The 12,078-nt window shown below is 43.5% G+C and overlaps 1 protein-coding gene across 1 annotated transcript in view; it reads right to left on the reverse strand.

Moving 5' to 3' along the window:
• LOC129824858 (rho-associated protein kinase 2-like) overlaps positions 1–12,078 on the reverse strand; it is a 69,494-nt gene that overhangs the window by 20,332 nt on the left and 37,084 nt on the right. Inside the window, exons 15-20 of the mRNA XM_055884388.1 lie at positions 8,068–8,174; positions 5,868–6,027; positions 5,334–5,494; positions 4,904–5,088; positions 3,148–3,217; positions 2,756–2,859 (exon numbers count right to left, since the gene is read on the reverse strand). Of these exons, the coding sequence (XP_055740363.1) occupies positions 2,756–2,859; positions 3,148–3,217; positions 4,904–5,088; positions 5,334–5,494; positions 5,868–6,027; positions 8,068–8,174 (787 nt within the window). The remainder of the gene's footprint in view (positions 1–2,755; positions 2,860–3,147; positions 3,218–4,903; positions 5,089–5,333; positions 5,495–5,867; positions 6,028–8,067; positions 8,175–12,078) is intronic.

Raw genomic sequence — 12,078 nt, forward strand, 5'->3', positions numbered from 1 at the left:
CTGATAATGGGCCTCTGTACGCCTATGTAGATATTCCATTAAAAAAAGTCTGCCGTTTCCAGTTACAATAGTCATTAACAACATTAACAATGTCTACACTATATTTTTAAACAAACGTCTACACTATATTTCCAACATCAATTTCATGTTATTGTAATGGACCATTTCTTTGTTGCTTTTCTTCAAAAACAAGGACATTTCTAAGTGACCCCAAACTTTTGAACGGTAGTATATATATCAATGAGTTCCATTTTCACTTCTATTTTAGGTGCAGTCAAGTCAAAAACGTGATATTACTCTTTAATACACTGCTCAAAAAAATAAAGGGAACACTTAAACAACACACTGTAACTCCAAGTCAATCACACTTCTGTGAAATCAAACTGTCCACTTAGGAAGCAACACTGATTGACAATAAATTTCACATGCTGTTGTGCAAATGGAATAGACAAAAGGTGGAAATTATAGGCAATTTGCAAGACACCCCCCAAAACAGGAGTGATTCTGCAGGTGGTGACCACAGACCACTTCTCAGTTCCTATGCTTCCTGGCTGATGTTTTGGTCACTTTTGAATGCTGGCGGTGCTCTCACTCTAGTGGTAGCATGAGACGGAGTCTACAACCCACACAAGTGGCTCAGGTAGTGCAGTTCATCCAGGATGGCACATCAATGCGAACTGTGGCAAAAAGGTTTGTTGTGTCTGTCAGCGTAGTGTCCAGAGCATGCAGGCGCTACCAGGAGACAGGCCAGGACGTTTGGCATTTGCCAGAGAACACCAAGATTGGCAAATTCGCCACTGGCGCCCTGTGCTCTTCACAGATGAAAGCAGGTTCACACTGAGCACATGAGCACATGTGACAGACGTGACAGAGTCTGGAGACGCCGTGGAGAATGTTCTGCTGCCTGCAACATCCTCCAGCATGACCGGTTTGGCGATGGGTCAGTCATGGTGTGGGGTGGCATGTCTTTGCGGGGCCGCACAGCCCTCCATGGGCTCGCCAGAGGTAGCCTGACTGCCATTAGGTACCGAGATGAGATCCTCAGACCCCTTCTGAGACCATATGCTGACACATGCACATTTGTGGCCTGCTGGAGGTCATTTTGCAGGGCTCTGGCAGTGCACCTCCTTGCACAAAGGCGGAGGTAGCGGTCCTGCTGCTGGGTTGTTGCCCTCCTACGGCCTCCTCCACGTCTCCTGATGTACTGGCCTGTCTCCTGGTAGCACCTCCATGCTCTGGACACTACGCTGACAGACACAGCAAACCTTTTTGCCACAGCTCGCATTGATGTGCCATCCTGGATGAACTGCACTACCTGAGCCACTTGTGTGGGTTGTAGACTCCGTCTCATGCTACCACTAGAGTGAGAGCACCGCCAGCATTCAAAAGTGACCAAAACATCAGCCAGGAAGCATAGGAACTGAGAAGTGGTCTGTGGTCACCACCTGCAGAATCACTCCTGTTTTGGGGGGTGTCTTGCAAATTGCCTATAATTACCACCTTTTGTCTATTCCATTTGCACAACAGCATGTGAAATTTATTGTCAATCAGTGTTGCTTCCTAAGTGGACAGTTTGATTTCACAGAAGTGTGATTGACTTGGAGTTACATTGTGTTAAGTGTTCCCTTTATTTTTTTGAGCAGTGTATATACTTCCACACAATGAGGTTGGAATAATATTGTGAAAATGATGATGATGCCCTTTTAGTATAATAGTCTAAGGGCTGTTTAGTGTCAGCCTGTTTTGGTGGGATGTAGTTTTGGTGACATCACCAGGCGGTAAATTAGTTAATAGACAAATAAGAGAGTTCCAAACCTCTCTGCCAATAACAGCTAGTTTTCAGTTTTCCCCTCCCCACCATTTTAATTGAAAACAATGACAGTAAGGGACTTATATATATATATATATATATATAACTAGGCAAGTCATTTAAGAACAAATTCTTATTTTCAATGAAGGCCTAGGAACAGTGGGTTAACTGCCTTGTTCAGGGGCAGAACGACAGATTTGTACCTTGTCAGCTCGGGGCTTCGATCTTGCAACCTTTTGGTTATGAGTCCAACGCTCTAACACTAGGCTACGCTGCCGCCCCTTAATTGTTACCCAGAAATGATTTGATATTGAGATAAAATTAGACCTCCGTGCTGGCTGTAACAGGAGTTTAGAGCTTAAAGTCTGTCTGTGTGACTTTACAGTGTGTGCTAATAATCAAACATCTTGTGTAATTTGGTCAGATTCTCGAAGATCATTGTGTTTGTGATATGGTGATTGATGGCACATCACCTGTAGACTAGGCATTATAGGAGGTTAGGTTACGCTCTGATCACATTACCTGCAGTATTGTCAGGCTATCATTTCGCCATGATAAGGGTGGAAAGCATTATTACATGAGGCTACAGCTAATCACTTGTGGACAGACTACTTAAAGATAAGTGGTACCATGTATGTTTACGTAGTCTGTCCATGAGAGATTAACTTTGTGCTAATGACACTAATCTCCAAGAGCTTGATAGAAGTGCTTCTTTCCAGCACGGGTCCAGCAACTACAGTGGATGTATAACCAGGCAAGTGCAGTACAGCTGGGCTCAGTAGTGTGAACAAAGATATAATTGAGTTTCAGGTAGGGTTGTAAAAATCCAGTAACTTTCCCAGGGTTTCCAGAAATCACAGTTGGATGATTTCCAGAAAAAAACTGCATTTTGGGAAAACTTACAAGTGTCAAGGCACAGTTTATGGTAGGATCCTGTTCCAGTACCTCTCCTCCTGGTACTCCTCCAGTCTCTGCAGAATGTCCTTATACAGCTTGTTCCTCTCGTCACACTCCTCCTTCAGCTCCCGGATCTGGGTCTTGTACAGGGTCTGGCACAGAGGACAGCCAAGTCAACACACCAACGATTGTGTGTCCCAAATGGCACCCTATTCCCTATGTAGTGCACTACTTTTGACCAGGGTCAATAGGGATAGGGTGCCCTTTGGGACATAACAAACACTGTAAAGCAGAATTAGTAGACTGAGAAACTGCTAAATATAGTATTTCTTAGGGTTGCAAAAATTCCCAGCAGTATTCTAACCTGGGTGTCTGGTAAACCTGGGAATTTGGGGGAAATCTTTCCACACAATGGGAGAGTGACTAGAAGTCAACAGTACCGTGAAATACTGTTCTGCCTCCAGCTGGTCCTTCATCTCCTTCAGCTGTCCGTCAGTCTCCTGTCTCTCCCTGTGATTGGGGAAAAGGACTGTCAATCACTGCCATGTCAAATCAATCTAAAACAAGCAACACACAACTCCCAACATGTAGTGCCTGGGGAAGACAGAAATGATACCTAATGATGAGTAACATCTATTGGCCATCACATCCCCTCTCACACACACATACAGTGCCTTTCCGGAAAGTATTCAGACCCCTGGACTTTTCCCACATTTAGTTACGTTACAGCCTTATTCTAAAATGGATTAAATATATAAAACTCCTCAGCAACCTACACACAATACAGCATAATGACAAAGCAAAAAACATATTTTTTGTAATTGTTTGCAAATTTATTTGAAAAAAAAAGGAAATATGACATTTACATAACTATTCAAACACTTGACTCAATACTTTGTTGAAGCACCTTTAGCAGCAATTACAGCCTCAAGTCCTCTTGGGTATGACACTACAAGCTTGGCACACCTGTATTTGGGGAGTTTCTCCTACTCCTCTCTGCAGATCCTCTCAAGCTCTGTCAGGTTGGATGCACAGCTATTTTCAGGTCTCTCCAGAGATGTTTGATCAGGTTCAAGTCCGGGCTCTGGCTGGGCCACTCAAGGACATTCAGAGACGTGTCCCGAAGCCACTCCTGCATTGTCTTGGATGTGTGCTTAGGGTCGTTGTCCTGTTGGAAGGTGAACCTTCGCCCCAGTCAGAGGTCCTGAGCGCTCTGGAGCAGGTTTTCATCAAGGATCTCTGTGTACTTTGCTCCGTTCATCTTTGCCTGAATCCTGACTAGTCTCCCAGTCCCTGCCGCTGAAAAACATCCCACAGCATGATGCTGCCACCATCATGCTTCACCATAGGGATGCCGCAAGGTTTCCTCCAGACGTGATGCTTGGCATTCAGGCTAAAGAGTTCAATCTTGGTTACATCAGACCAGAGAATCTTGTTTCTCATGGTCAGAGTCTTTAGGTGCTTTTTTGCAAACTCCAAGCGGGCTGTCATGTGCCTTTTATTGAGGAGTGGCTTCTGTCTAGCAACTCTACCATAAAGGCCTGATTGGTAGGGTGCTGCAGAGATGGTTGTCCTTCTGGCAGGTTCTCCCATCTCCACAGAGGAACTCTAGAGCTCTGTCAGAGAGACCATCGAGTTCTTGGTCACCTCCCTGTCTTGGTGGTTCCAAACTTCTTCTATTTAAGAATGATGGAGGCCACTGTGTTGTTTTTGGGACGTTCAATGCTGCAGAAATGTTTTGGTACCCATCCCCAGATCTGTGCCTCCTGTCAATCCTGTCGTGGAGCTCTACGGACAATTCCTTCGACTTAATGGCTTGGTTTTTCCTCTGACATGCACTGTCAACTGTGGGATCTTATATAGACCGGTGGGTGCCTTTCCAAATCATGTCCAATCAATTGAATTTACCACGGGTGGACTCCAATCAAGTTGTAGAAACATCTCAAGGATGATCACCTGAGCTCAATTTCGAGTCTCATAGCAAAGGGTCTGAACATTACGTAAATAAGTTATTGTGTTTAAGATTGATGAAGAAAAAAACAATTGAATACATTTTTGACTAAGGCTGTACCCTAACAAAATGTGGAAAAAGTCAAGGGGTCTGAATCCTTTCCAAAGGCACTGTACGTCCAAGCCAGCTCGACTGTGCATATGTGTTTATAAAGCATGTGTGTGTGCTCGCGTTATCCCCTCTACCTGCGTAGCTCCTGGTTCTGTTTCTCCAGGCTGTGCTTCATGTCTAGCAGGTGGTTGAGCTCCTGCTTCAGCTGCTTCTCCGAGGAGCACAGGGCAGTCACCTGCTGGGTCTGGGCATTCAGGTCATTCTGGCTCAACATGCGCTTTTGCTCCTCCTGCTCCATACACAGGCTCAGGGTTTTCACCTAGAGTGAGGAGAAATGAGACAGTGAGTGAGTGAGTGAGTGAGTGAGAGATGGTGAGGTTAGTTTAGGGTAAAGTCAGCACCAATATCATTTCTTGCAGGTAATAGAACAGACAAGAGAGAAATCTTCACGAAACACACAAATAAAGACACACACGCACACACCTTTACACGCTCTCTCACACAAAGTCGCATCATGAATGTAGAGACACGCACAGACTTGTCCCCCTCCCCACACACACACACCTCCTCAGCGAGTTTGTCCTTGTGTGCGCGCAGCTCGTCCAGTTTGTGCTCAGCCTGCTTGTAGTCACAGTCCAGCATGGAATACTCCTTCTCCAGGTGCAGCAATCTGGACTCCAACTGCAGCTTGTAGCTCCGCTCCTCCTGCAGCGTCCGCTCCGTCCCTCACAAACATAAGGAGGAGACAATGTTATGATAATAATAGACAATTGTATAATATGGACCGCCAGATGTTTCCCAGTTTTGCTGCAGACCTGAACTAGCTGACAGTATTCACCTATTCAAGGACTTAGTTGACAAGTTGATTCAGATGTGCTAGAATAGATGGAACAGCTGGAGGTCCCAGAGGAGAGGTTTGAAAAGTCCTGATTTAGCCAACACTTTTATCCAGATTGTCATTGTTGACAGTGACACATACTCACTAGGTGGGGCCCATTTCCCCCCTGCTTCTTGTTGTAACATATATTTTTCTCTTATGCTCCATTTCACTTATCTATCAATTCCCAAACACCACTACCTTTTCTCCCCCCCTCTCACCATTCAGGGCCTCAGACTTGGCTTCTTCGATGGACTCGTAGATCTGGTTCTTGTCGGCCAGGCGTGTCTTGGTGGCCTTGTGCTCTGCCCGCTCCATGTCAAAGCTCTGCTGCAGTGACTTGTGCTTGAACGCCAGGTCAATCTCCTGGTTGCTCTTCTCCTAATGGACCCAACCAGAAGTCAAAGGTCAGCTATGCATGTGTGTCTCTGTGTGTGTGGCTGTAATCTGTGTACAGCCACAGGATAAAGAGGGGACAGCCGCCCAATACCAAATTGATTGCCACCGTGAGAGATCTAAGAGGACTTGAGATTATTAGATCTAATAAATCAATAGATCTACAGTGCCTTCAGAAAGTATTCACACCCCTTGACTTTTCCACATTTTATTGTGTTACAGCTTGAATTAATTTTTTTTTTTCAATTGTGTCACTGATCTACACCCAATACCCCAGGGATCATCAACTAGATTCAGCCGTGGGTCAATTTTTTCTGGAGCAGATGGTCAGGGGGCCGGAACATAATTACAAATCATTTGTAGACTGCAAATTGCCTGCAAGAAGCCCATTATGCGTGGGAATGCCTGGGAACAGATTTCTTTAAATAACTTGTAGCTGATTTCCTGGTGTTTTTACAGTCTTTTATGTCCAGCAATCAAAATCCCCCCCCAAAATACATACATATTTTTTATTATTTTGCTCAGAAAACTTGGGGTGCCAAACCCCCCCCCCCCCCCCGCGGACCAAATTCGTCCCACGGGCCACCAGTTGGGGGACCCTGCAATAGCCCACAATGTGAAAGTGTAATTATGTTTTAAGAATTTTGGGGGAAATTAGTTAACAGTAAAAAATGTCTTGAGTCTGTAATTATTCAAGCCCTTTGTTATACAAGCCTAAATAAGTTCAGGGGTAAAATGTGGCTTAACAAGTCACATTATAAGATGAATTGACTCTCTATGAAATAATAGTGTTTAACATGATTTTCATCTCTGTGCCCCGCCCACACATACAATTATCTGTAAGGTCCCTCAGTCAAACAATGAATTTCAAGCACAGATTCAACCACAAAGACCAGGGAGGTTTTCCAATACCTTGCAAAGAAGGGCACCAATTGGTAGATGGGTAAAAAAAAAGAAAAAAAAGCAGACATTTAATATCCCTTTGAGCATGGTGAAGTTATTAATTACACTTTGGATGGTGTATCAATGCACCCAGTCAGATTAGACTAGATTAGTTTATTAGTCACATACACAGGGTCGCAATGTAATTGCAGGGTACAGTGAAATGCTTACGCTCCGAACTCCAACAGTGCAGGTCAAAAAGAGAAGTGACAATAATACCAATAATAATAAATACATATTTACAACTGTAGCAATGATAAATGTTAATGGGGGGGGGGGTAGAATATCCCCAAGGAAATGTCCATCGGTACAGGCGTCCTTCCTAACAGTTGCTGGAGGGGAAGGAAATCACTCAGGCCAATGGTGATTTAAAAAAAAGTTAGTTTAATGGCTTTGATATGAGAACAATTTGGATGGATCAACAACATTGTAGTTACTCCACAATACTAACCTAATTGACAGAGTGAAAATATGCAAGCCTGTACAGAATAAAAAATATTACAAAGCATGCATTCTGTTTGTAATAAGGCTCTAAAGTAATACGGCAAAATATGTGGCAAAGAAATACACTTTTTGTCCTGAATACAAAGGGTTATGTTTGGGGTCAAATCCAACACAACAACACATCACTGAGTACCACTCTTCATGTTTTCACGCATGGTGGTGGCTGCATCATTCTCATCATCATTATGTGTATGCTTGTCATCGACAAGGATTAGGGAGTTTTTTAGGATAAAAAGAAACGGAATAGAGCTAAACACAGGCAAAATGCCAGAGGAAAACCTGGTTCAGTCTGCTTTCCAACAGACACTGGGAGACAAATTCACCTTTCAGCAGGACAATAAACTAAAACCCAAGGCCAAATATACCTTGGAGTTACTTACCAAGACGACATTGGATGTTCCGGAGATAATGTACACAAAAAAATGAATTAAAAACATTTTAATCCCACTTTGTAACAAAACAAAATGTGGAAAAAGTAACTTTCTGAATGCACTGTATCTTGCTCTAAGGTAGGCCCTCGCTGTTTCAGTTCATTTTCTTCCGTTTGGTGCCTAATGTTTCACGACCCAGCCCTCTTACCTTTTCCATGTCAGTGAGCCTATGCTGTAGCTGCTTCTTCTCCATCTGTGAATTGGAGAGAGACCCCTTCACAAGCTTCACCTCCTCCTCCAGACCCTGGATATGCCCTGAGAGAGAGGGAAGATAAAGAACAGTGAGAGAGAGTGAGGGAGGTAGGGACGAGAGTAAAGGTGGAGAAAGCGAGAGAGAAAATGACATGGAGAAACACAAGTACAGAAATAGGGAGAAAGGGAGTGAGAGAGACAGAGATTAGTATCGTTTTGAGGTATCTGTGAGGCAGAGGTGGCACCACAGGTCCCAGAATGGTGTGGCAGAAAAACTATTCTGGGGCCCATAGTTTTTTTCTGATCTGGTAACTTAACCGATGCGGAAGGCCAACATAGGCCTGTTTCAAATTGTTCAACGTGTCCAGATCCGAAACGACAACAGTATCACTTGTCTCCAGGGGTGTTTTGACTGTACTATGTGGGAGGTATTTGAGTTGTTGATCAGACTATGTAAACTTCTGTGTTGAGTCAGGTGTGCCTACTAAAACCTGTAAAATCTTCCCTAACAATAAGCCTTGGCTATCAACAAAAATCTAAAATCACTACTTAATAGGAAGACGGCGGTTTATGCTGAGGGTGATAGACAGGCTTTAAGAGATGTACAACGTGAGATCAAAAGACAGATACCGGTGGACAAGGAGGCATACAAGCAAAGGGTGGAGAGGACGCTCTCCTCAGAAAACTCAAGGGTGGCCTGGCAAGGGATTAAATCCATGGCTAAAGCCTCCCACATAGACAGGGGAGAAACCCAGTGCTGACCCTGGGAGACATGAGGGCCAGAACATGGCTAATGAACAGAATGTTTTCTTCTCAAGATTTGAATCAGACAACTTTGTGTCAGAGGTAGAACAAATGGAAGCATCATTACAAATGTTTGAGAGGGTTGTTGTGAAACAGGATGATGTTTTGAAGTTGTTCAGGGGATGTAACGCACACAAAAGCCCAGGCCCAGACAAAATAAGTGGACATGTGTTAAAGCACTGTGCTGAACAATTGGCCAGTGTTTTTACAGACATTTTCCAATCCTCGCTCGAACCAGCAACACGTGCCAGTACTGTGGAAAAACTCAATAATTATACCAATTCCTAAAGCATCTAATCCCTCTGTGCTGAATGACTACCAACCTGTCGCCTTGACATCCTTAGTAATGAAATGCCTTGAGAAAATTGTGAAAAATCATGTTCTCAGCGCCACCCAGAAGCTCCTCGACCCGTTTCAGTTTGGCTATCAGCCAAGCAGAGGAGTGGATGATGCCATTCTTACTCTTCTCAACATGGTCTATAGACATCTAGAGTGTGCAAAATCCCAATGTTGACTTTTCTTCTGCCTTCAATACAATCCAGCCTTACATTCTGCCACAGAGACTCATTCGGGACTTCTCCTTAGATGGGGGGCTGGTTTTGCAGCTGTTGGACTTCCTGAGCCAGAGGTCACAGTGAGTCAAGATAGGTCCCCACATGTCAGACATACACACTACCAACACAGGCTCTCCTCAGGGATGTGTTTTGTCCCCACTCCTGTACATCTTGTACACTAATAGTTGTACTAGTTCCCATCCTGACAGACACCTCATTAAGTTCGCTGATGACACTGCCTTGATCACCCTGTTGTATGATGACGAAGAACACCATGGACCGGTCCTAAATTACTTTGTAGAGTGGTGTGACGAATCACAGTTGGTCCTCAATACCAACAAGACCAAAAAGAAGGTGCATAGACTTCAGGAAGCATACAACACCCACAGTTGAAGTGGGAAGTTTACATACACCTTAGCCAAATACATTTAAACTCGGTTTTTCACAATTCCTGACATTTAATCCTAGTAAAAATTCCCTGTTTTAGGCCAGTTAGATCACCACTTTATTTTAAGAATATGAAATGTCAGAATAATAGTAGAGAGAATTATTTATTTCAGCTTTTATTTATTTCATTCCCAGTGGGTCAGAAGCTTACATACACTCAATTAGTATTTGGTAGCATTGCCTTTAAATTGTTTAACTTGGGTCAAATGTTTTGGGGTAGCCTTCCACAAGCTTCCCACAATAAGTTTGTGAATTTTGGCCCATTCCTCCTGACAGAGCTGGTGTAACTGAGTCAGGTTTGTAGGCCTCCTTGCTCACACACACTTTTCTATAGGATTGAGGTCAGGGCTTTGTGATGGCCACTCCAATACCGTGACTTTGTTGTCCTTAAGCCATTTTGCCGCAACTTTGGAAGTATATTTGGGGTCAATGTCCATTTGGAAGACCCATTTGCGACCAAGCTTTAACTTCCTGACTGATGTCTTGAGATGTTGCTTCAATATATCCACATAATTCTCCTACCTCATGGTGCCATCCATTTTGTGAAGTGCATCAGTCCCTCCTGCAGCAAACCACCCCCACAACATGATGCTGCCACCCCCGTGCTTCCCGGTTGGGATGGTGTTCTTCGGCTTGCAAGCCTCCCCCTTTTCCTCCAAACATAACAATGGTCATCATGGGCAAACAGTTCTATTTTGTTTCATCAGACCAGAGCACATTTCTAAAAAAAAAAGTATGATCTTTGACCCCATGTGCAGTTGCAAACCGTAGACTGGCTTTTTTATGGCGGTTTTGGAGCAGTGGCTTCTTCCTTGCTGAGCGGCTTTTCAGGTTATGTCGATATAGGACTCGTTTTACTGTGGATATAGATACTTTTGTACCTGTTTCCTCCAGCATCTACACAAGGTCCTTTGCTGTTGTTCTGGGATTGATATGCACTTTTCGCAGCAAAGTACGATCATCTCTAGGAGACAGAACTCCTCTCCTTCCTGAGCGGAATGACAGCTACGTGGCCCCATGGTGTTTATACTTGCGTACTATTGTTTGTACAGATGAACATGGTACCTTCAGGCATTTGGAAATTGCTCCCAAGGATGAACCAGACTTGGGGAGGTCTATAATTTATTTTCTGAGATCTTAGTTGATTTCTTTTGATTTTCCCATGATGTCAAGCAAAGAGACACCGAGTTTGAAAGTAGGCCTTGAAATACATCCACAGGTACACCTCCAATTGACTCAAATTATATCAATTAGCCAATCAGAAGCTTCTAAAGCCATGACATAATTTTCTGGAATTTTCCAAGCTGTTTAAAGGCACAGTCAACTTAGTGTATGTAAACGTCTGACCCACTGGAATTGTGATACAGTGTATTATAAGTGAAATAATCTATGTGTAAACAATTACTTGTGTCATGCACAAAGTAGATGTCCTTACCAATTTGCCAAAACTATAGTTTGTTAATCTGGACTCCCCATCCCGGATCCAGGATATTTGTCATCAGAAACGCTGACTAGCATAGCCTAGCCTAGCGCGAACGGTATATAATAAAATATAATTTCATGAAATCACAAGTGCAATATTGCAAAACACAGCTTAGCCTTTTGTTAATCCATCTGTCGTCTCAAATTTTGAAATTATGCTTTACAGCGCAAGCAATACTTGCATTTGTGTAAATTTAGCGATCGCTCGACAAAACAATAAGAACACCTAGCGTCAGGTAACTTGGTCACGAAAATCAGAAAATCAGAAAAGCAATCAAATTAATCGTTTACCTTTGATGATCTTCGGATGGTTTCACTCACGAGACTCCCAGTTAGACAGCAAATGTTCCTTTTGTTCCATAAAGATATTTTTTATATCCAAATACCTCCGTTTGTTTGCTGCGTTATGCCCAGGAATCCACCGGAAAGAGCGTTCTCGACAACGCCGGAAAAAATTGAAAATTATATCCATAATGTCCACAGAAACATGTCAAACGTTGTTTATAATCCATCTTCAGGGTGTTTTTCAAATATCTTTTCGATAATATATCAACCGGGACAGTTGGCTTTTCACTAGGACCGAGAGAAACAATGGCTGCCTTTCACTTTTGCGCAAAAATCACTCGGAGAGCCCCCACCTATCCACTTACGCAATGTGGTCGTTCACGCTCATCCTTCAA

Source organism: Salvelinus fontinalis, chromosome 27 (genome assembly GCF_029448725.1).
Source record: "Salvelinus fontinalis isolate EN_2023a chromosome 27, ASM2944872v1, whole genome shotgun sequence".
Classification (NCBI taxonomy): Eukaryota; Metazoa; Chordata; class Actinopteri; order Salmoniformes; family Salmonidae; genus Salvelinus; species Salvelinus fontinalis.